This window comes from Platichthys flesus, chromosome 16 (assembly GCF_949316205.1).
Source record: "Platichthys flesus chromosome 16, fPlaFle2.1, whole genome shotgun sequence".
Classification (NCBI taxonomy): Eukaryota; Metazoa; Chordata; class Actinopteri; order Pleuronectiformes; family Pleuronectidae; genus Platichthys; species Platichthys flesus.
The window spans coordinates 15,783,294-15,808,453 of NC_084960.1; the positions used below are offsets into that span (position 1 = coordinate 15,783,294).

The following is a 25,160-nucleotide window of genomic DNA, read 5'->3' on the forward strand; positions in this document are numbered from 1 at the left end:
CATCCTGAGTTATAAAAGCATCACCCATTCCCAGTTCTGACATATAAACTGGACGGGGCAGATACTTGAGAGGGAACAAGTTTACTATAATTCTCAGAATGACAGAGTGAGAGTGAATTATATGAAAGGGGACCAAGTGTCTAAATGTTTGATGTAACTTTCTTTTATATCTGAGCTTCTCCAGCGGCATAAAGGGTAGTACGTCTCTGATCCAGATTACGAAGAAGGGGGGGCTTTTCAGACTTCCAATTGGGGAGAATAAGCTTCCGAGCTAAAAGAGAGGCGAAGGCTATAGACTGAGCTTGGGGCGTAGTAATGTTCAAACCCTCACTAGGTATTCCAAAAAGGGCTGTAATCGGACAGCTCTCAATGATGTTACTGCAAATACATAAGAAGGTGCAGTAACATTGGGATCAGTGACCCTTTTTAACTTTAATGTTTATTTGTATAATGCATTGAGATTTTGGTTGATTTCATACCATTATTATAGAAATAAGTGAGATGAATGGGGGCCTCTTTTGTGTTTGTGTGATCTTCACACTTTTAGAATTGCCTCTGTCTGTGTCTGTCCGTCAGTCCGTCCGTCTGTCTATCGTTCTGTCTGTACTGATTCAGGCTGCAATGCAAACAGGAGCCAGGGCCAGAAGTTGTGTCAGCCAGTCATGCAAGCTGCCAGTCTGGATGTCTAGCACTTGTGTTATTGTGGGCAGATGTGAAACACCATCTCTCTTTGATGGCTCTGTGCACAGACGTGCACTGGCAGACAGACAGAGGTCCAATGTGCATGTGCAGCAGGTGTGCTGCTGGAGCTGCTGAGGCTGAAACCTCAGGCCCTCAGACCATTTCAGCAGATTTTCTCACGTGTAATAATTTATGTTTGTGCTGCAATATAGGATAGTGAATCTGGTTATTTTGAAAATGGGAACACTATGATGTGAGCTAGAAGGGAACAAACTGAGATTCCTGTTTTATTCATGTCACTTATCCTTTGAGGGTTGCCGTCGTTGAAGTATACCCAAGAGCACAAAACATGCGAACTCCACAGGCTGCACAGTCTCTGGCTCCGAATGTGCAAGATGTCCGCATTCGTATCAGTGTATGCTTGAACCCAGCCTTCTTGCTGTCAGGCCACAGTGCTACCCGGCGCCATTTCTTTTTAACTCTACTAGTCTCCTTATAACTGTGAAATGTAAATTGATGATGTACAGCTTTCCTCTGCTTTTCATGACCCCTCCAGTGTTCACACCTTCGTCCTGAGCTGACTTTCTCTCCAGTGTTGAGATCAGCAGCTCTTTTGTTGCCAGGATGGCGGGCGGCCTCGTGCAGAACGAACGGATTCAACAGGTTTTCCACCTGAGCCGGATGATGAGCAGCACTTCCATCAGTGGGTGAGTTTACACGCACACAGCAGCCGGAGGAAACTGGGTAGACTCAACACAGCAGAGTGCAGACACACGTAGGGGTGTGCAAATAAAAAGCAATCACAACATAAAAACAGGTTTATTTTTTTCAGAAGTATGATGGTTTGCTTTCCTGACTATTTCTACTTATATGCATAATTTTTCTACCAGAAAAAAAGTTATTTAAATGCATTAATTGATAAAAGTAAGACTTTAAAACTGGGTTCATGTGAGGTTTCTCTCTGCAGCAACCCTTAACACCCACAATACCCTGTCTGTATACAACTGACGCCATGAGAGAGACAACTGTTGACTGTGTGCAATGCAGTAAGTGTGTGTGATGTTGGACGGGGGTGAAAGCAGCCTGTGCCAGTCGCAACAGTCTGTCCCGTCTCTCCCCAGTAAGACTGTGCAGCTCACACTTCTCTGGGCACCTCACCATATTCCTGCGTTCACATCAGAAGAGCTCACATCTTAGCGCTTTGTTGAATTTCTACTGGTTTTGGACGGCGGCGTCATGGCAACCGTTCTTTTGGCGCTTTGAAATTGCTGGGATTACAGTCGACGTGTGTGTATTTTTTTACTTTGCCTTCAGAGAGCAGAGTCATGTTTTTTTTTTCACAACACAATGTTTAACTGGAACCAAAATAATAGATTAATTTATTAAAATAATTTAAATCAGAAGTTATTTTAGAATCATTCATGAGTTTGAATGATCCTAAGGCCGGTTTCCTCTTGTAACATCTTCCACCTGCATGACACTCATCGGCTTCTTTTGACAAAAGGACAGTTTTAACTTACTATTTTGAAATTACTTTGAAAATGGGTAAAAGCCAACTGACTTCCTGAATGAGTCGCTTTCATGGTTTCTTTAAAACCAAAATTATTTTTGGCTCCAAAATTATTATTATTACTAAATACAGATTTCTACTAGATCTGCTCCAAATTGCCCACACTTAACAATATTTGTCCCCTCAACATTAAGTTTCATGAACTATAATTGGAGAAATCAATGAAAAAGTTTGAAATACGCCCCATCTCACAATGTATAACTAAACTAATATTTCGGGATCGGCCCTCTGATCTGCTATGCTCTGACCTTTACCTCATCTTTTTACAGAGTTTCATGGTAATCTGTCGATTGGTTTTTGTGTAATTGTGCTAACTATCATAAAGCAAACAAACACAGAGGAAAACCTCCTTTGAATGTAGTGGCATAATTAAACAAGATTAGTGGAAATTGTTATATGTGACATGTTTTGGCCTCAATAATCAATATGTGGAACGCTTTAGACCCCACCTTATAATGATGTGTCCCACTTTCACCTCTCAATATGTAGATATTTCTGTCATTTCATTTGTGTAACATGAGCCAACTTATAAAAATGATTGACCAAATAATTGTAATATTCGCCTCTTCCAAAAAATAACACAGATCTACACATCTACAAAGACGTCCATGGTCTTTTCATCAAAACACAACACAACAAACACACTCACACACACTCACACACACACATACAATGTTAGACTCCAGCGGTTGCACTAACACCTAACACCTGCACAATGCTTTTTCCTGCATGATCGCTCTATAGCGTTTTGGAAATGCTACATGGACCTGAAGGCTAAACATTAACCAGGAGGTGGCCCACAGTCTCTTACAACAGCATTAAACCTGCATAAACACTGATGCTGCAAAAACAAACAAAACAAATGACCAGGGACCAACCTCCTGATGGGAATCACATGATGCAAAGCGTGGAAACCATTTATATTTATATTTACACCTGTGCTTCACAGAGGTTAATCACTAATGTAATTAAGGAAGTTAAGATGCAGGTACTTTATTAGAGACTGTGTTCCTGTGCACACTGCCCAGTCCGTGTTTATTTTCCTATTTGTGGTTTCAAACTCTCTGGGGAACATTTTGGTTTATTTTAGGAAAATGGAACATTGGAGTCTATTTCAACAGCAACCGGTGAGCTGTATTCAGCTGTATATGACATCTAACTGGGTAATTTAAAGTAAGAACAGATGAAAACTCACCTCACTGAGGAGCAAGTGTAGGAAATAGTCACTAAAAGAAAAGAAAAAATATTCATGTGGCACCATTACTCTAAGGTAATATTCTATAAATATAAAGCTTGGCTCAATATAGTATTGGTTGACGATAAAATAGTTAACCCCAATATATACCAGAAAAGAAAATGATCACTTTTATTCGCTATATAGCTTTATAGGAGCTAACCCATCCAATCAGCGCCCCCACTTTACCTCATAGTCTCCCTCATAATTGCATCTAAATTGCCTGATTAAAGGTACGCCTATGTAATTGTTTGTCCTTGGAGCCTAAATTGCAAATATATCCATGTGCAAATAGCTTGGGTCAATTTGCCAGTGATTGTATTTGAGACACACTTATAAGAGGGTCTGGGCAGTCGTGATGTTAATCATCAAAGCTGACATTGTGGCACAAACTGTAATTATTACCTCTGCCAAGGAGCTTTTGTTTTCATCCGTGTCTGTTTGTTGGTTAGCAATACTGAGCACATTTTCACCAAACTTGGTAGAACGATGGGGAACAGGTCAGGAAAGAGTCTATTACATTTTGGTGCGGATCCAGGTCAGGAGGAGGATCTTAGCTTTACTTTAACATTGCGAGATAGGGCCATTTTTTATATTTAGCTGGTTTCTCTGAGTTTAATTCATGGAACTTGGTGTTCAGGGGACAGGTAAGTATGAAATGTGGTTTCATAGGGGGCTCATTGAGTGCTGTTTTAGCTGGTAATCGAGTCATTATATACCATAAGCCATATGTAGTCACATCTGTATGTTTACCAACAGGATAACTCAGCATATGTTAACATAATCCTGGCTCTATCTTAAACCCTCTAGCAGTAACCAGCCTGTGCCAGTACAGGACAGCTTTCCTCCTCTTTCAACCTTAAAGGACACATGAGGACAGGACACACAGATTGTAATCCCTATACATTTGGGCCCACAGTGAAAACTGTCATCCAGATGTTCATCTGTTTTCCAGTTAATGAGCCAACGCTGTCTGCACCTCTGTCTTACAACCATCTGCTCTCCTTCTCAAAGCTTTGACATCTCGTCTTGAAAAATCGACCATCTCCTTATGGATCTGTTTTCTTTTAGAAAGACATCTCAAACATGCGGACGGATAAATGTTTAGAGGTGAATCATGGGTGAGGGAGTCATGAGTCAGATGTTCAGGGTGATGTTATTGTCTTGTGCTCGGTACCACCAGGGAAGACGATGCGGTGGTCTGCACATGTGACTTCAGTTCTCCCCAGGTGGCGTGAAAACAACCGTCGTATGTGATTCTTGCATTAAGTTCTCGAGTTTAAGAAGTAAACTTAAACATTACACCGAGAAAGAGCTGTTGAACAACGGACCTCCCACACTATATGATATGAAGGTCCCGCAGCTCAGTGTTGATGCCACCATGGGCCGCTGGGTCTCGTACACACTCTCAGCAGACTGTAGTGACACACTCTGATTTCCCCGAAGAGCCCTGTGAGGGTTTACACCCACCATGTTTAAAGTGAGATTACAATGAGCGTTGCTAGAAAATAATGGTGTTTAAATTGAGGCCTTACTCTGATGTCCCTCAACATACTTATAAACACCATAATGATCTAATATTTACTCTGCAATTTCAGGAGCATGTTTTCCTCAACTGGATATTTGCGCTACATAAACACATTCTTACTAATTATTTCCCCTACCTGTTTTCGAGAGGCTTAGTATTCACCCAAAAACCCAACAAAACATGTCTGTTGTTAAACAGGTGTCGTCGCAGGCGAGTTTGTTTGAGTTCAACCCATTCGTCATTAAAAAAAAAATCCTTATTTAATTTTGCTGTGTATTTGCTTTATGAGAGTGTTTGTGAGGCTTTTTTATGTCTACGTGTGTGTAGAGACGGTCTTCTGGCTTTAAAAAAGTACCACTGTTCATGGTGCGTTTCCATCCTAAGAGCTGTATAATTAGGAGAAAACACTGTTGTGTGTGTTTGGAGCTCCTCGGCTGAGGTGCTATGGAAATATCCTAATATGGGTCATCATCGACTGGTCTATGAACAGTTCTGCTAAATCATAGGGCCCCACAGAGAGCTACGGTACTTGTGCGGCTGTGGCTAAGGAGGTAAAGAGGGAGGTTGGTGGTTCAATCCCCGACATACCCCAGCCTTGAATTCAATGGACTTGTTGGGCCATGGCAGAGGGATGTACTCTACTGTCTGATTAGTCTCCCGGAGCACGCAACACTGCATTTCACCACACAAATACATTATGAAGCCAGTTGACAAATGAATTGTTGAATGGATCATTGAGTTCCTTTCGGGTAACAAGTGGCAGAAAAATGAGAAAGTTACATTAAGGGCTTGCTTTGAATTGTTTTAGTTTTTTTTGCTTTAATAGTCAACTCGAGGAATCTTGATGAATGAATGATGAAAGAAAGAATTCCATCTATATCCAGTAAATCAGTCATGGAAAGACTGATACATATTCATTGACCTGAAATCCATCTGATATCTCCAGTTCTCCAAGTGCTATATGCCAAACTAACAGAGGGTGTGAATTTTCAGGTGCCGGAGAAAATAATAAATTTCAGTTCCTGTGTGTGTGTGTGTGTGTGTGTGTGTGTGTGTGTGTGTGTGTGTGTGCGTGTGTGTGCGTGTGTGTGTGTGTGTGTGTGTTTGTATCTGTGTGTGTGTGTGTGTGTGTAAAAGTGTAAGTGCGTGTGTGTAAGTGCGTATGTAAGTGCGTGTGTGGTTTCTCAGCTAATGTAAACGGACCAGAATTGGCACAATCAGGCCGATGTTTGTGTGTGTGTGTGTCAGTGGGAGTGTATCAGAGAGAAAATCATATAAAAGGCATTAGGGGCTGTCCTGTGTTAAATACCCATCCTTCAGGTCGTCTCTCGGTGTGTCACCTGGTTCCTCTGCTCTCTTAGCTGCTAAGTTTTTTATCTCCGCTCTCCTCCATCATGCTGTTTCGAGCTCTGCTCCAAACGTCGCTGGTTCTCTGGTTGGCTCAGCAAACTCTGCAAGGCGGTAAGTAAAAATGGTATTTCAACACTCTTCCACAGTCATATCCTGAAGAAAATCACGATTTTATGATCTATTCTCTTCAGTTTTTGTCTAGAATATGGTGTTATAATACAATATATTTGCCTTTCTTTGCTATTGTTGAAAAATATCTTCTACTGGCATCTAATAACGTTTTTGATGGAGTTTGCATGTGGAAAAGTTGCTGAAAAAAATTCAAATAATTTTGACCGTAGCAGAATATATAAGGAAATGAATAAACACATAATTACAGTCGCAAACCCAAATCTACATTGCCTGGCTTATCAGTTTCTTACCATATTTTTTTACAGACTATATAAAGTTATGGCAATGTACAAATGTATAATTAGCCAAGAACATATTTTTGCAGCCAGACTGTAATTATATGTTAAGTCATTAATTTATTATCTTGGTAAGGTCAAAATGGTTGGTATAATTTTTCTGCCCTAATCCTTCAGAAAGTTAATTATATGTTCTCAGTGGTAGGTACATGCGTTTCAGTCAGTGCGATTTTTTCTTAAATAAATAATAATAAAACGTGCAATTTGGACGTTTAATTAAAACAAATTATACATACTAAACTATTTGACTAAAAGTACAATATTGATGCAAAAGTGTAAAAAGTAATGTCTCTATTCATTCTAATATGTTGTTTGTAACATATAATGGAAATATGATTTCATACAGTCACAGTTCTGTTGGGTCAGTGTCTTCAATGACTCCCTCTCACTCCCTTGTTAAATATCACTTGTGTGAGATGGAGGCAGAGAAAAGTGCTGGACTCTGTGACATCAATGATTCCTGCGCCAAGTCCCCACGCTTCATCTCCTCTAATTCATTGGCCACCCTTTCATTAGATCTTTATGATTCAGAGGTGGGAAAATAAATGTGACGACCAATCGTAAGAAGAACTCAAAGGCTCCACACAGTCGTTCAAATTTTTTATTTTCCCTCAAAGGATCTCTGCCTGCCTGCCTGCCTGCCTGTCTGTCTGTCTGTCTGTCTGTCTGTCTGTCTGTCTGCCTGCCTGCCTGCCTGCCTGCCTGCCTGCCTGCCTGCCTGCCTGTCTGCCTGCCTGCCTGTCTGTCTGTCTGTCTGTCTGTCTGTCTGTCTGTCTGCCTGGCATATATCATTGTAATCTAACTGCACAAATCAAAGTACTAAGAAGAGTTTCCATTTCAGTCTTCAGTATTTTTTCTCTATTTACAGTTTTGTGCACACATGCGCATTGCTTTTACACAATGAGTCAGTATTTTCCATTTTTTGCTTTCTAAATAAATGTATCAGTCAGCTATAAAAAAGGTTTGGCTGTGTCAATGAATTTAAAGAGAATATTTCAACCAACTTTGATGGTACAATGTTAATGTATTTTTATTTTTTCAGGAGTTAGACCTCAGAGTGTATCCTTTGGCAGAGTGCTGCCAGCCAGAGGTACGTCACATGCTTGTTTTTTTATTTTACTTCTTCAAGCATGTTCATGCTATGACAACTTAATTTTTTTTTTTACCCTTAATCACAGTGTATTTCATGAGTTTAGCTGCTAATTAAACTCAAGTCAAAGGTCTTTGACTTAATTAATTAACTCAAATTTTAACTGAAAAATGTATAAGTTCTGTAAATTCAAATAAGAGAATAATCATTTTCATTTCCACGTGAAAGCAGCTCATGTGTGCATTACCCATGTCTGTGTTTTGTTTTTTATTCAGGTGTTGGTGTTGCACTTAGACCAGCAGGTCAGTTGTATTCTCAACATGCATTGTTTTTATTATTTATTATGATTATTGATCTGAAGAAATACATAGATGTGTCATTAAAACATAATACCATAAAACAATTGTAATTACCTCTTTTGACTTCCAACAATACTGTCATGCCACTTTTTATTTTCTTATATATTGACATATAACTGGACCTTAAGTGTTCTGATGAAAAAGTTAAAAAGATAAATATAATGTTATTATGAACATTAATTATGGAATAAAATCTCATAATGTTAAGTTGAATTATTAATTATTTTCAATACTTTGAAGCTTATTGTTTTATTTACATACATCACACGAGTCGGTCATGTGATCATTTCATATTTTAATAATATATTGAATATTTGGAGCTTCAGTTTCAGGAGCCCTTGGAGCTATGGGGAATCGTTATGGCAACAAAGCGATGAAGGCTGGAAGTACGTCAAACTTTTTGCACTCTGCATCCCCGCACATTCCTTTTACATCAAATCAGTCATTTTTGTATTTTCTCTTTTCTTCAAACATTAGTTGGCCGTTATCCTGGGGCTCAGCTCGGTCTCGGTAAGTTTCATCAGTTAACCCGTGTGACCAATGGCGCTGAGAAGCAAAACAGAAACAGAAGCATATGAAGTCATTTTGTCCTTTTGTATTTGAGGTGTTTTGCAAAGTGAAAAACTCCTCGCTGGGGCTCCTCCATCCTGTTCTGCTGCAGAGATTCATCTTGTCCTAATTCGTAATGATGATACATGTTGCCAGATTCTGCTGTTCAACAGCATCGTTTTCTTTGTCGTGATTTTCCCAGGGGGTTACAGATCTCTTGGATTAGGAGGAAGAGCAGGCCTGAGGCAAGGTGGATATGGAGCCCAGGGAGCCTATGGTACCTCAGATTATAAAGCACCCTACTATCACTTTATTATAAATGATTTAGACTTCTGTTGTGTATGAGTTCCATGTGGTTTATTGTGTATGTTTCTTGTGATTGCAGGTGCCAGCCTGGGCACAGGAATGGGAATGGGGACTGGACTTAACGGACTGGGACTGGGCTTGGGCCAGGGAGGCAAACGAGGTAAGAATAATGTTTAAAAGACGACACCTGAGTTGTTGTGCTTGTTGCACTCGTTCAGGTTACTTCTAAGGGAGGCTTTTTTGGACACCCTCCATTAGAGGTTTTCTAGGCACACGCAACTTGGAGGACACCCAGGGGTAGAACCAGAAGTCAGTGGGGGGGATTAGATATCCCAACTGGCCAGGGAACTGCTCGGGATTCCTAGAAGCGGCTGGATAGCATACCGGGGGAGAGGGGTGGCTGGCACACCCTTCTGAAGAAAATAGACAGATGGATAGATGGAAGTTTTATAGATACTAAAAGTTAATAAACACTAAACACTCACTGTAGGCTTTATAAAAAAAATATGACTGCCCAAATGCCCTTAAATCTGTCATCGTCCTTATCTTCTTCTTTAAAGCAATGAGGTCCTAGCTGAAGAAGTAAATCTTAAAAGGTGAAATAAAACCACAAATTGTATTATTTCATTAAAAGCAAAAGGATTTACTGCAGTGATTTACTTTTAAACACTAAAGCATGAAATTGTCAAAAAGTAAGGTCACTGTGTGATCTTTAATGTTTTAGAGGAAAAAGCAGAATATAGCAAAAAAAGTTAAGTAGGTCGTCAGTCGTAGAAATCTTTGTAAATAGAAATGAACTCTTTGTGTTTCTGACTTTGCAGGTTATGGTGCTGGCGTCGGCACTCCGCCAGGTGAGTGATCCCACAGTTTGTTTTGTGATTTCTGTGCAGCGTTTTCCCAGATAAGGGTCTACACAGAGAATTACACCCTCTGTATTCGCTCTGCTTGTTTGTTTGATAAATCTCAGCTGAGTGGCACTGAACACGACGTCTGGGGCAGACTGCATAAAAGATGTGTCCTCGTAAAACAGGGAAACATCCAGGGCTTCTGGGTGATCAAGTGTGTTTGTCTGATTTAAAGATTCGCTCCACGTCCTCTGAACTCGGCTCTTTGTTTTTCTTGCCAGGATATGGGGCTATGGCTGGCATGGGCTATCCTGGAGCCCGACCAGGTATGTGATGAATCCTGAATTAAACATGAATTCTTCAGTTCAGTTCAGATTTGTGCAGAGACACTGGAGCTGTGATGCTGAGAGAAGTTCTATAAAATGCCACGTGCGATATTATATTGAATGCAGCAGTGCAACATTTATGCTTATTGTTTTTATTCGAATTGTCAATTATAATTTATTTAGTATTAAGGTTACATTTATATTATGTATTTAAATCAAGAGTTGTTTTTGGGAGATATATCTAACCTTAATATTACTAGAATGTTTGCATATAATATAATCAATGTCACATCCTTTGTGCGTCAGATAGAAAATACACTGAAAGTTATCAAATGAAACCAGATATTCTGAAAAAAACATGATAGGCTTAGGAAATACATCCAAAATGCAACTTTAGAAAATTTTTCAAACAAGTTTTTTTTAAAAGAATTGTTGAAAGCTTGCAGTTACAGCCACTTGCAAATAGAGGAAGTAGAGATTGCTGCAGACTGATTAGCACTCATTCAGTTTGAATGCATTATGGATGACACTCTCTTGTGTCCTATCACCCACACTAACTAACACTAATGCTGTTTCATGGATAAATATGTTAATCATGTTTCACAAAGCAGACTTTTAAAATGAAATAATTTATCATTTGTGTAAAAGCTATATAAAAAAATGCTTATTTATTATAAAGCCTTGTCTTGTTCCAATGAGATGGATGCCTCTTATTTTATCACTGTTACAGAAATGCTCAGCTTTTTAAACCTTTCTAAGTCTAGAGACTGTCAGTGAATGTGATCACAGTGTCGTCCTGAGTTTGTCAGTGAAATCAGTGACAGTCCCCTTGTCTGCTGTCATTAGGAATTGGACTTGGTTATCCCACTGGATCGAGGGCTGAGGAACAAATACCCGGTAAAGCCTCTACCACAGCCACCTGTGGTGTTTTTGTTTCTTTAATCTGTGTCCACTTATCTGTAACCTGTCTGTGACATTGAAGATTCATATGCTGATGTGAGTGTTTCATACAGAACGTGTTGCATGTTGCATGAGTTCTGCAGCTCCTACTGCCACAGGTCCAGTCTGAGTCTATCAGCCTGAATGATTGCGGTGCACTTAGAGCTGTGGTTTACACAAACCGAATGGGGCAACTGGAAAACCGGCTCTATCGAATACATGCACACAATAGACTATATATAAAGATGGTAGGGTTGTTGTCCTATACTGCAGCCAGCCACCAGGGGGTGATCGAAATTATTTGGCTTCACTTTTGGGGAGGGGCCATGTCATCCATCTTTATATAGAGTCTATGAAGCACACTTATAACCTGATGTAAGACTAAGATGATCCTGTGATCATTGTGAAAGATGCATTTTGATCCATTCAAAGACCTTTTATTGGAGTGTATGGAATATCTGATTCCTGTTCTGGTTCTGGTTCACAGTCACTGATTATAATTTGAATTCAATATCTCCATAGTTTCAAAAACCGAGTGAACCTTTGTTGTGAAAACTAGAATTATTTCAGTCTATCGTCAAATGTTTTGGCCTGTTAAAACATTTGCTGTGTTCCACTGCAGTTTTCTGCTTTTATGTCCCATCAGTGTTTATAAAAGCTTTGTTTCTGTTGCACACTGATGTTGTGTGTCCGGCGGTGTTTTTGTCTAGTGGTGTTTTTTATGGCATTTTAACTGTTTGAGGTGGCAACCCTTTGTTGTGATGTCATGTTGTATGTGTTGAAGCCCTTGCACCGATGCAATGAGAAGAACAATATTTGTACTTCCGAGGCTTCAGTTGCGTCTTGTCTTCTTTCCGTCTCAGTTCCACATTATGCTGACGATTTTGTCCTTCTTTATCTGGACTCATTTCAGCCATAATGGACTCTGTTTTTTTTCGATTCAGTCTCAACTCAATTTGAGTGATGATTCCTCAATGGATGATGTGTTAAATTGCATTGAATTGAGTTCAAAGTAGACTTTGAATCAAAACACATTTCTGCCACTGGCCACTACAGTGTGCTGTTGACCCTCAAACAAACACTGTTCTCTCTGAGCCACGAAGAAGTCACGAATGCATGATATTTCTCTGCCAGGTGTGTCTGCAGCAGATTTGGGGGGACCAGAGCTGGCCAGTCTGGGCCAAGCTCTTCAAGATCTGAAGAGGGAAAAGGGCAGAGTACTTGTTCTCTTGAAGGGGAAAGGAGACAAAGGTTTTGTTCCTGAAACACCAATTGGAGGGGACGGTATTCTTGGTCCTACTGCACCTGAGTTACTGGCTGGAGTCCACAGCCTCGAACCGTTAGTAAAGTCATCAAATCTTGGATCTACGAACCCTTTTGATAAACCGAGTAAAAATCTTGGTCTTGCTGCTTCACAAGCACAAGGAAGAGACAGTCATGAGCCTACAGTCTTGAAAAGAAAGATCACCACAGGCCATGGAGACACACTGGCAGCTGGAGGAGTAAGACAGCAGCTGCCTCTGAATCAAGACAACACCAGAAACCCCATCTCCTCTCAGGCACAGAGTGCCAGAGACTACGATTTATTGATTCAACAAAATCAGCGACCCACAAACTGTGGATCCACTCGTGATCTCTCCGAGGTATCAGATATCAATCTCCGTGAGATGTTGGGATCAGAAAGGACTCAAGGTTTTTTGCCCCAGCTTCACTTTGGTAAAGGCAACAAACATCTCGGACATGCAGATCAACAAGCAGAGAGAGAGAAAGGCTATCCACTGCCTCAAGATCTCACAGGTAATATACTCTCTCATCCAAAGGGTCAGTGAACTGGAAACTATTGATCTGCTACAGTGGATGGGCAGATGGTGTCAGACATCTTTGGCTCAAGACATAAAAGGGCTTAGAATCTGTGGAACTGTTGCTGTAGAAAACCAAAGCGGTTCTGTTCATCATTAAGGAAGGTGAAGCTATGAACTAGCATTCCCGGATTTTTCCCCCCTTTAGATTAATTTAGTACAGTCATCTTTTTCAGCCGTCTAGACAAATCTATTTTCAGATTACCCTTCTGACGTGCTGGCCTTGTTTTTATTAAGTTATAACCAGTAAATAGCTCAAATTGGGCAGACCAGATCGCGACCAGGTTGTGGAAATAACAAAGTGTAAATGCAACCAGGAAGCTTTCACATGATCTATAACAAACACTCTGGCTCTTAACCTTAGTTCAGTCATTATCCAAGGCAAACGCATCCTATCCATCTAATGGTTGTTTAAAATGAGTTAAGTGTAAATGAGGCAATATGAACTTTATCTGGATATTTATGTGGATATGAGTCACATGAAAGTGAAACCCTTTGACATTGGTGTGGTATTTGTACCTTCAGGTGTGTTTGCGTGTCTCCTTCTGTTTTCCTAGCAAGTGGACGTCCTATAAATTGTCAAACTGTTGCCTGGATGTGTACTGCTTGGTGCCTGGAAGGGAGTCCCTGGCGCAATTTCGCTTTTACATGGACAGAGACTCATAGTAGTCATTCAGCATTAATGATTGAGAGGTTTAAGTCTCCAACAGACCCTTGGCATACCCACTTCATTGATTGAATTGTTGAGTGTCAGTGTTCACGCTGCATTATCTCTTTCTGTAGTCAAATGTGAATGCTGCTTGGTGACAGAATGAATGTGGTTTCTTATCATACAAAATCAGCTGCTGGAAGATATGAGCTGATTTTGTGATTTCTGTTGGAAAAATTCAACTAATTGCTAATATTTTCATACCTGTCTGCTAAAGATCCTGTATGATACAAGATCTTATTCATCACAAGAGTGGTCTGTTATTACAAATTCCCAGATGGTTGGTTTTACTATCGTTGGCATACATTTGGTTTGGGTTTGCTGGATCTAATGCAGAAATTGCAGAAGAAGAGTGAACACATCCAACAATACTTCTGCATCTCATTGTCTGGTTCGCCTCAGATTCAGGGAGTGTGTTTCAGGTTGTCATGATATCTTATTTTGAAGGTCCACAATATCTGATGCATTTTAATATTTAGTCCACTTGAGTCAGTGCCCAGTGAAGAGGCTGCAGAAGCATTGAAATGTACAGTGTGTCTCTTTGTCCTGCTGTCACATGTCTAAGTCTCATTTAAGGCAACCTCTGCATATCATATCAAGTGACTCTCAACCAAAGCCTCACTGCGTGATGATCAACATTGTATAATTGTGATGATAATCAAAATGTATTCATAGAGCAACTTTAATGAGAATAAGGCAAAATAATCAAACCACAGGATAAAGGAATGAAGAAAGTGTATAACCTCAAATATATAGAAGTTATCAATATACATAACAAAACCCTAAGCTGTTATCTGGGAGTGACTAGCAGAGCTCTGTTTTAGACCATAATTACTGTGTTTCAGCATAAATATAGTAATAAACTAGTGTTTCTTTAAACTGTTGGACATCATATCCCTCTGGGCCTCGTTAACTGACAGGTGACTTGTGTGAACTTTCTCCACAGGTTATACGGGTGGAGCGGGAAACTACCTGGGAGCAAGCTTGGGTGCTGGAGGCTACGGAGCAGGTAGCGTTGGGCACTGACACGTCAAGAAAAGTTACCAGTCTTTTTTTTAGCAGACTGAGATGTTGTTGTATATTTACACCACCTGTGGTAAAGATTTCCAACGCACTGTCCGCAGGTTTGGGGCAGGGAGCATACCTGGGTGGTGCGGCTGGCAAACATGGTGATAAACACGCACATTTTCCATTTTCATCCTCCTTTCCTTTGTTGTGACTGAGGGATTTGTGTGCTCATTTTTTCCATTTGCACCGTGTCCTAACTCTCAACTGTCTGTGAAACACATCTTAGCTGCCGCTGCCGCTGCACTCGGACAGGGCGGGTATCCTCAAGGTGTTCCAGGCAAGTCTACCAGGGAGGCGGAGGAAAATTCTTCCATCTGTCGATTTGCATCCTTCCCTTCTTCAGCCTGTTCTTCTTCCGTCTTTGCTGCAGCTCTTGAATCCTTAAAGGAATCGTTAAACATTTTTAGAAACATCTTTATTTGCTTTCTTAGTCGACACCAACCTAGGCTAATGTTTTCAATTTCTTTATTCAACTCCTGGCATGAAAGCAAACACATTTATAGCCCTGAATCCCAAACTATTCTTTTGAGCGCCTCCTTTCACTGACCCTATGCTGTTCAAATATGCTTGTCTGAAAACAAAGAACAACGCACATAGATCATGTATCACACATACAAAAATAAGCTCTTATTCCATGTTCACCTCAAATGTGAAGCCAACTCTCATGTTGTGTACTTGTATGAATTTGGCTGCAGGATCAGGGCCCAGTCACACATAAGCAAATGTTTCAGTGGTGATCCTTCACCTCCCGTTCTCTTCCGATCTGTGCAAGCCAGGAGACGTTTACAAATTTTCCTTCCTGGTGTGAGGCAAATCGCAGCGTGGCTTTGCGTAGAGTTCAACTTAGGTCAACTTTGACCCAAGCTATTTGCCTCACATTTGCGTATGTGTGTGTGCAATGAAGCGATTGACTCTGTATGTAATCTTGTTGCACAAAAAGTTTGCTTCATGTGTTGTCTGAATGCACCATTACTTTACTTTAATTCGATCACTTTTTGGTCCTTCACATGTTTTCTTCTCCTTGCTGTAAATGTCACACAACAAGCTGCTTCACTATTGTCCTTCACTTTCTTGTGAATAACTTGCTGACAAAAGAGAAGTACTCCCAAACTTTTTCCTGTAAATCTCCTTTTTGCATGCAAGTCAGTACAAGGAAATAGCCGTGTTTCATATTTGCCTTTGGATAAATAATGATGCTTTTTGTCAAAGAAGTGTAATAAATGTCTGTCCCTTACATTATTCTCATTCTAAATGTGTTTAATCACAGGCTATGGTGACGGTGCCACCGGGCTGCTGGGTGCTGTTGGAAATGGCTACGGTAAGTGGCAACTCGTCAGTTACACAAATTCAAATCCTGTGCAACACAGTTTAAATCAGCGAACCGAAACATTAACCTTGAAATGTGGGCGGCCAAAGATCATTCTTAATTCTGCATCGAGGCCCTCACGACAGGAGCAATGATTTTCTGTTGAGACACGCTGATCCTTGGTGTTCAATGGTTGTTTTTGTTCTGTTCTCTTTGTAGGTGGAGACGCTGCAAAGGCTTTGGCTGCAGGTAGTGGGCGTGATTTAGAAATCCCTGTCTCTTCAATGTGAAGTGAAAATATAAGCCTAAAATTTCGGCTGTCATTGTCAATATATACTTGACTCACTGTCCTTCGTCTCAGCAGGTTACGGGAATGGTTACAGCGACGGTTACGGAGCTGGTGAGTAGCATCGGGGGAAAAAAATGTGGAGGAGAGGAGGATCTGAGTGTACTTAAAGAGTCAAAGGCTCACAGACATTGTTATAGTGTTATTAATGTAATTAGAACTATGTTTCAGGGCTCGGTTACCCAGCACACTTAGCTGATGGGGCTGAGAACAAAGCAGGGAAGAATAAAGGTAATGGTTATAACCAGTTATAACCAGCTCACACCCATAACAGGGGATGGCATTAACCCGTAGATGCTTAACCGGCTTAAAATAAGAGGCCACGAGGGGAGCGACCCCTGCTGTGCTTAACATGTCCAGTTTGGTGGTTCCTCCACTGGGTGCAGCTGTTGTCTCTTATTTTCAAAAGCTGACCACCATAGTTTCTAACTTCCTGCTCCTCTAGATGCTTATTCACGCAGTTCTGCTGTGATCCGGTTAATGAAGCAGCAGAGTGTGACCTACATGTTTGTTCTTTCAGCCCTCAGCACGGGAGGCTACGCCGGGCAGGCCCAGGGAGGATATGGTAAGAGATTTAAGAATGGGGCAGCATCATATGAACGCACATAAACCAACACGTGGAAATCCTGGCAATCCAAACTACCCTGATCTGTCAACAACACACTTTTACCAAATTAAGCCAAAATATCTTGGACATGGTTGTCATGTTGTTCATCTGATTTCATTTGGAGTTTAGGTATCAAGGTCCTTGATATTCATGCTTGACCTATCACAGCTTTGGCTGTCTACTACAACATTTCACCATGTTTTTACAGAATCAAATAACAACTATGGAACAGAGAGAATTACCATTATGAAACCAAATTAAAATGTACTCAATCCAGAATGTCACACCCTCCTGAATATCAGTCCCATAAACATTTCATCAAGACCCATAAATTGTCAATGAAACTGTGAGAAAACGTCTGATCTCACAATGTTAGGCAGAAGAAGAAAAAAAAATCTCTCCTGACCCATACCACATCCTTTCACCAAGTTTCGTGGAAATCCAGTCAGTAGTTTTCAAGTGATCTCACTTAATGCACTGCTTATTACTTTACGACTTCCCCCTCTCTCTTGCCGTCTTTCAGGAGCTCTTGGTGCAGGGTTAGAATCAACTAGTGGCAAATATGGTGGGCAGTTCTGACATGACTTTATCCGTGTGTCACACTATTAGTTGGAAGCTGTTTCCATGCATGAGTCAGGCAGCCGGGCTTGGTTGATCCTCCGAGCACATGTCAGGGTGAAAGAGTCAATTTGACCAGGTGATTTTACTTTTCCGCAGGAGCAGGAGCCGCTCAGGTTCCTTATGGGAGCGCTCCAGTGATTCCAACTGGACTGGAAGGTAGGGGAGTACATTTGTGTTACACCTTACGTTAAGTATAATCACACTGACGCACATTATGAGAAGCTCCACCACATTTAATGAAAATGCTACTTTTGGATTGGCTGGCAGGAAATCAAAAGACCAACTAACCACCATCAGTATTTGATAGAGTGTTAAGTTACATGAGATATGATTGGTGAAATAAAGTCCAGTCATTTTAGTTGCACGGCCAGTCACAGTGTCAAAGGCCTCATGATGTTGTGAGAGATAAGAAAAATAAAACCAGCAGCTGCAACAGTTATAAAAAAGTCACAACCCTCCACTTTTTTCACACCTCACCCCCCATCCTGTTAGTTAACCATGAGCTCAATGTTTTAACAGACCTTTTTTTCTCTTAGGTGAAGGGGGCTATCCGTACGGCGCTCAGGCGCTCAGCCTCAGCGCTGAAGGTGCTAAAACCTCTAACAAATATGGTGAGAAAGACTTTATGTGTGAGCAATTACGTGTGAATAACGGTGTAATGGAAAAAGTAGTGCGGTATGTTGCCTTAGTTTTCATGTTGCACAAAGAAGTGAAAGCTCTCAGCAGACGAGTGTAAACAGACACAGAGAAAATATTGAGTTATGAACTTAAAACAAAAAGCCACCGGAGTCATTTAACACAGATTTTATAAGTAGTCATGTGTTCTGGTAGAGATACGAGATTCTCTATGAACAAGAAGAATTTGAGGAATAACGGGACAGAGGTCAAATTTAGGTGAAACGGTATCCTATCACCTGTCTGTCCAGTATTTCTGTCTGTTAAAGTCAAGTAATCACTCGGAAGTTAAAGTATTTTCATATGGGTTTTGTTTCAGGAGCTTCTGCAGGATACAGAGCTCAGCAGACAGGTGAGTTTTCATGCACTCTTTTGCCCCAAAGAAAAACAGTCACGTAAATTTATGCCTTTGTGAATTCTGTATGATATATGTTCTGTTGTCATCACCTCCATGGGCTGTGTCTCCCTATTCTTCACATCGATTGGTTTGTAGATTGGCATGTGTGTGATGATTGTGTATTGACAATTACAAAAAGTCGTCTTTTATTGTTTAATGCTGTCTCAACTTTCTCGTCCAAACTATCCAAAAAAGATTTTCACACATCTGAATGTCTTGTTGGATCCAGGGACGGTCCGTTGTTCGAGATAATAGTTCTCGGAACCTTTCACACCTACTTTGGTTCAAACTAAACTGAAAATAGGGTTTGAAGCAAACAAGGTGGAGGTGAAAGGCCCTTAATCCCATCATAATCTTGTACTACTTGCCAAACTCTATCCCTTATCTTAACCTTGACCTTAGATCCCCTCAACATCATAATACACACACACACACACACACACAAAATAAGCATGACCAAAATAAGCATTTCCTAAAATCAGTCAAATCAGTCCCTAAGCATAACAAAATATTTAGTGTGTTTGTCCTGGTCTTAACACTTGGTATTTCTTGCATGTGTTTGATCAGGTTATGGTGCACAGCTGGGAGCGACTCAAGATGCGATGGGTGAGCAAGAAACCCCCCCGACCTTGTCTTTATATTAGTCATCAACCACATTTTCATATCCATTTATCCTGTCTGGTTATTGTGTGGGTGTATCTGAATACGTGTGTGATTTCTTACGCACATGCACAGTTTTCCTGAGTAAAACAAATGAAGCACAGCTATTTTGGGAAATGGAACTCACAATTGTCCTTGTTACATACTGTGAACATTTAATATGAATTGCTTGCACATGAAAACTAAAGCTGCATGCATTATGGATTATTTTGCACTCAAGGGTATGGAACATGCACACTGAGTTGGATGAGTCGTCCAATAATAGAAAAGGAGGAAATTGGGTGTAAGTCAAACTGTCAAGCCTCGTTTCTTTGGCACATTTGTAACATAGATTTGATCTGCTTACAGGAGAGCAGGCTGGCAAATATGGTGGAGTTAACGGTGCCCTTGGAAATGGATACAAAGGTGAGAATTTTAGATAGAATATGAAACTCACCTATTTGTTAAAGAAGGACATTGTGTGCTTTTTATGGTTTTGTGTTCATCACCATCCAATCTTTTCCTAATTATGTATCTGCCCTCCTTGTCTCCCCTTTTCATCCAGGCTAATTCAAATGACCCGAAACCTCTTCAAGTGGATAATTTCCCTGATGTGTTCACTGTAATCTGTTCTAAAAGCCTTTTGTGTGTGTGTTTCGGTCCATTTTGTCCTGTCCTGTTGTCAGTTATGTCCTTGTTTTATTCTTCTCGTCTTTTCTCTGTAAGGGGACATTTGTTACCAGCGTCTGTTTGTCTCCCTGGTCCAGAGCCTTCAGTGCCCCACCAGTCTCATTCTTTCAATGATGAAAAATATGGTGGTGAACATAAACATTAAATTTGTGGCAATGTTTTGAGATAATGGTTAAGATGAATGTTTTATTCCAATAAATTATATGTCCAGGGATGCTGATTTGAAGCTTCTGAGTCACAACACTTGACCTGTTTACCTGAACACTTTGTTCCTCTTTAGTCGCATCAGCGAAGCCTCATTTGCACACAGGAAGCTTTACCACTTCCTTTCTCATGTTGGGCAGCGCTGTCTGAGATAAACGAAACACCAGCGTTCAAATTGAAACTTAAAGTAAGAAGATGAGACATGAAATACCACAAGCAGATCAGAGAAAATGGCTTTATTGTGGATAAATAATGATCATGTCAAGATAAACAAAGTGACAGTGTGATTAATGCATAAAACAGTCCAGCTCATCTAATAAATGTTTGTGCTAAAGATTCATTACACAAAATATGTATCAGACCAGTTTGTCTTTGATGAAATGGGCACAATGTATTACAAATACATATATTCATAAGGAATAAAAAGATCTTGTCTCCCACAGCTTTTATTTTTGTATTTATTGTTTTATACATTTAAAACATTCAATTTCAATTATCTATAATGCTTCATTTACAATGCTTGCATGGAAACTGCTAGTCAAAGGCTTAAATATAGAATATACTGAACCAAATTGGACATAATATTAGGAACGTTTTTCACAATTGAATTGCAGCCGCTGTGTTGGCCTCAGATTACACCACGTCAAACATGTGACTCTCAGCTGGAAGACTCTGGTTCCCCTGGGAGCTCGATTTGTCCACAAACACACCCATCTCTAACAGCAGGGCCTTTGGAAGGGGGTGGGCATGACGGGACACATACAGCTTCTTCAGGCTTGGACTCATTGGTGAAGCCTTATACTCAGTGCATGTAGTTCCACCAAGGCTCGGGGCACATTTCACCTCCCATTTGTAGTACAGCCAGCCGTGCTGCAGTTTGCACACCTCCTCCTTGACACCAGCAGACAGAACTTTCTCACATGCTCCCAACAGGTCATCGTCCCACTGACTGTCCCGGTCCCACACTTCAAATCTCACCTTAGGGAGTGAGGACAAATCCTGAGAGCCCAGGGAGATCACCATGGCCCAGTGGGGGTCGTTGTTGTTCCAAATGACAGGAGACTGCTGCAGGAACCTCCCGTCGAAGGACACCTTCACGTAACCATCTGTGGAAGTTGTGTGGTCACCCCAAAGACCAGTGGCCCGCTGTACAGTGACGGTTACCTGTGCCATGCCCTTACGGACTGGGCAGCAGTCTCGGTTTACAGCAGGATCGTTGTGGCACTGGCAGACACATGGATCTCTCGAGTCGCTCTTGATCCCGGCCTGACAGCTTTCACTGCAGTTCCTAAACAGGCCTTTCTCCAGGATGTAATGGCTGATGGCTGAGCGCAGGTTCTTCCGGATGGGTGCGTTAACAGGCAGCAACTCGTGAAGCGACTTCAGGGAATATGAGACGATGTCTGGATTCTGTGGCAGTGTGGTTAGCCATTCCTTATAGGCGGATGGATCATTGTCAGCAGAATAGAGAAGATCCGGCTCTGTGGTATGGCCTCCCTTTATTTCTGTGAACCTGCAAAGGGAAGTGTAGTTTCAACAGATGAATGGAAAATATGAGTTGAAAGATGCAAATGAAAAAAAAAAAAAATTAATTGAATACATAATGTCCCTACCTGTCACTGAAGAGGCTGGAGAAGGATGATTTACTCTCCATCTTGTTAGCGTCCTTATTGCAGAATTTACTTTGAGCTTTAGCCGCAGCCACAGCAATGTTGACAGAAGCCTCGACCTCCAGGCACGTCTCCACCTCTTCTGTGCTGAGGCCCTGCAAGCTGACCTGGCACTGCCTGATGCTGGTCACAGATTTAACACTTCCCCCCAACTTTACCTGGAATTACATGATAAATGTGTTATTAAAGTGTAGTTTTTGTATAAAATAGCTTGTTGGGGTCTCCTTCACCTTAGTGATGTAATGTGTGCCGAAGTTGTCAATCAGGCTGTAAAATCGTCGCTTGGATTCAGGGCTGTAGACTTTGGGAAGCTGTTTCAATGCTATTTTAAACTCTCTGTGCAGTTTGGGATGGCCGCTGACTCTGTAGCTGTTCCCAGTGAGAAACCAGACAAGAGGGAAACACAGACAAGAATGAAAACAGAGAATAAGAGTGTTTTATTTATTTAAGGAGTGTGTGGACAAAAGCTCAAGCCGATTTCTTGTCTTCTTACCTGTAATAGTCACAGGATATGCCTTGACTTGCGAAGCTGAACTTGTCGTCCTTGGTCTTTTCGTTGGAATACTCAGCCAGTTTAGAATGGGCACCGGCCAACATCAGTGACCCACCTCTTTTGCCAGTATCAACATCTAGGTCGGTCTTCCAGTTGTTTTCAATAGAAGCAGAGCTAGAACTGACCAGAGACTCACTGGAGTCGTGGAGTTGACTGGCCACTTTACTGCTGCAGGAGTGTGTTGCCCTCCAGTCCACCACAGACAGGGGGAGCTTTTGCTGTTTGTTCTCCAGGTAGGGGTTGCTACACAGCGTGCATGTTTTGTCTTTGCGTTTCCACTGATTCATGTCGATCACAAAGGCCCCCATGCGCTGCAGTTTGGTGATGTCGAAGCCTTCCCCGGCCAAAGTGGTACCCGGCATGAACTCAGCCTCTTCGCACTGCCTGGGTTTCCCATCGGTGCATGACTGATGCGTGCGTTGAGGGAAGGACAGAATGCAGCTGGCACAGATGAGGATGTTCAACAGAAACATGTTGCTGTGATGGTAGATGGCGTTACCCTGAAAACACTAAAGCAGTTTAACATACCGAAAAGTGGCTCACTGCATGAGTCACACTTTTTTTTAAAAGCCACACACTTCCCACCTATCTTAAAACTGTGATTTTGATCCACAATTGTGTTAAAAGCCCTGCAATAGAACTCTGACATCTTTTGACTCTGTCGTGTTGTTTATTAAGCCGTTACGCTGCTTTTGCTAAGGTGTACAATTCTATTCTCCTGGGTCATCCATCCATCCAGGGGGAGAGGTGGGGTACATCCAGGAAAGGTCGCCAGGGCCAAAATACGGACATGAAAAACGTATGGACAATTTAGAGTCTCCAATTAATCTAACCCCAAGTCTGTATGTCTTCTGACTATGGGAGACTGCCTGAGGAAACCTACACAGACTTAGGGAGAGCATGCAAACAACACAAAGAAAGACCCCTGTTGAACCATCTCAATCAGGTTTTTCATATTCAGGTCTGTGTCTTGGTTAGAGTCTTATCTGCACAACAAATCAGTTTCGGTTTCAAATTGGAGCTCCGTATTTCGCTTTGATTCCTTAACTTGTGGCGATACTCAAGGTCACATTCTAGGACCAAATTGGTGTCACTTGGGTCTGGTTTGATGAAATATGGCTTCCTATGGAGATTTGCAAAAGACTCATGAGGATGGAAATGCATATAACAAATTAAACCATCAAGTAAAGCATCGCTGGTTCAAGGTTAAAATTTTGAATTATTTATAGTAAGAAAAATATCACATTAGGTGCATTTACAGCCAAACAGCCCACCTATTACCACATTTAGATTTACCACATCCAGATATTTATTTGGATATTCACCAAATGAAAGATCCTAAAATGTCCTATTTTCTCAGAAACCAAACTCCGGTTTGAGCCAAATCGCCTCCGTGTTCCCAAGAACCGAAACCAATGACAATCACAAACATCACCTAAAGAAAACTTATTTGAAAAAAACTGTGACTTTACAGAAGATACAATGTTGCTTTATGAGCTCTGTATAGAAAAATGTACTAAGTTGAATAAAGTTCAATCTACTCACTATAATAAGTTGATGCGTCTATATGTGGACAGCCATATTCAGAAAAATGTTCCTCTTACATCTCTATTTATAACATTTATCTACACAGTAATGGACTTAATAACTTAACATGATATTAAACAGGCCCCAGCAAAACCAAGTCAAAAATCCAAGAATATCTTAACATAAACAGTTCAGCACAGACTCACCTCCGTCTTGCATGTTAATGCGGAATAAACTGACTGCGTGCAAAAATATCAGAGCTTTGACTTTGTAGGTTTAGAAAAAGCAATGGGGGGGGGGGTGTGAGGGGAGCGAGGTGACGGTGGTCTACAAGAGAACAGAGGGGGGAGCAGTGGTTGGACAGCTTCCTCAATGTTGAGCAGAAGCATTGTTGAGTGGGAGGAGCTGACAAACTCAAACTGATCGTGACAACATGAAAGTAAAGGCTGGCTTTCCAGTCACTAACGAACCAAAGACCACAAACCTATCATTTCTCTGAAGTGGTGGTGGGCTGTGGCCGAGGACGGTGAGAACTGGAGAGTGTGACACACTGGGGATCAATTTCCACAGAACAATGAAATATGACTATGACTAAATCAGATTTACACAGGACTGATGCTTGCACTGAGGGAGGGACAGGAGATGGCCGACAAGTGGCTCACTGCATGAGTCACACTTTTTTTATAAACGCAACACACTTCCCACCTATCTTCAAAATGTGATTTTGGTCCACAATCGTGTTAAAAGCCCTTTAATAGGACTCTGATGTCTTTTGACTCTGTCCTGTTGTTTATTAAGCCGTTACGCTGCTTTTGCTAAGGTGTACAATTCTATTTTCCTGGGCCATCCATCCATCCATCCAGGGGGAGAGGTGGGGTACACCCAGGAAAGGTCGCCAATATATTGTGAGGCCAAAATACGGACATGAAACACTTTACACAAATCAATTTAAGTTGAGGAAACAACAATGGCCGTTAGACATCCGGCCTGCCATCTTAATCCGTGGCAAAATGTGTTACTGTGTACTGGGCGAAAAAATCCTACA

The 25,160-nt window shown here is 41.2% G+C and overlaps 2 protein-coding genes across 2 annotated transcripts; one reads left to right on the top strand and one right to left on the bottom strand.

Annotated features, from left to right (window-relative positions):
• Nucleotides 1-1,305: 1,305 nt before the first annotated feature.
• LOC133970980 (fibroin heavy chain) lies at nt 1,306-20,595 on the top strand. Its single transcript, XM_062408146.1, is given in 26 exon segments — nt 1,306-1,384; nt 6,334-6,474; nt 7,873-7,920; nt 8,196-8,222; nt 8,606-8,665; nt 8,757-8,789; nt 9,031-9,105; nt 9,214-9,294; nt 9,956-9,985; nt 10,261-10,305; nt 11,152-11,202; nt 12,379-13,041; nt 14,759-14,821; nt 14,937-14,981; nt 15,107-15,157; nt 16,148-16,198; nt 16,406-16,435; nt 16,548-16,586; nt 16,704-16,763; nt 17,053-17,097; nt 17,857-17,916; nt 18,297-18,371; nt 18,755-18,787; nt 19,400-19,438; nt 19,841-19,897; nt 20,037-20,595. Coding segments are annotated over 26 exon segments (1,986 nt in total). The 3' UTR covers nt 20,042-20,595.
• On the bottom strand, nt 20,587-24,388 carry LOC133971331 (perforin-1-like). Its single transcript, XM_062408632.1, has 5 exons — nt 24,322-24,388; nt 22,529-23,088; nt 22,266-22,404; nt 21,979-22,193; nt 20,587-21,878 (listed from the first exon to the last, which is right to left on the bottom strand). The coding sequence occupies exons 2-5, from the start codon at nt 23,059-23,061 to the stop codon at nt 20,999-21,001; spliced, it is 1,767 nt and encodes a 588-aa protein (XP_062264616.1). The 5' UTR covers nt 23,062-23,088; nt 24,322-24,388; the 3' UTR covers nt 20,587-20,998.
• Nucleotides 24,389-25,160: the final 772 nt, after the last annotated feature.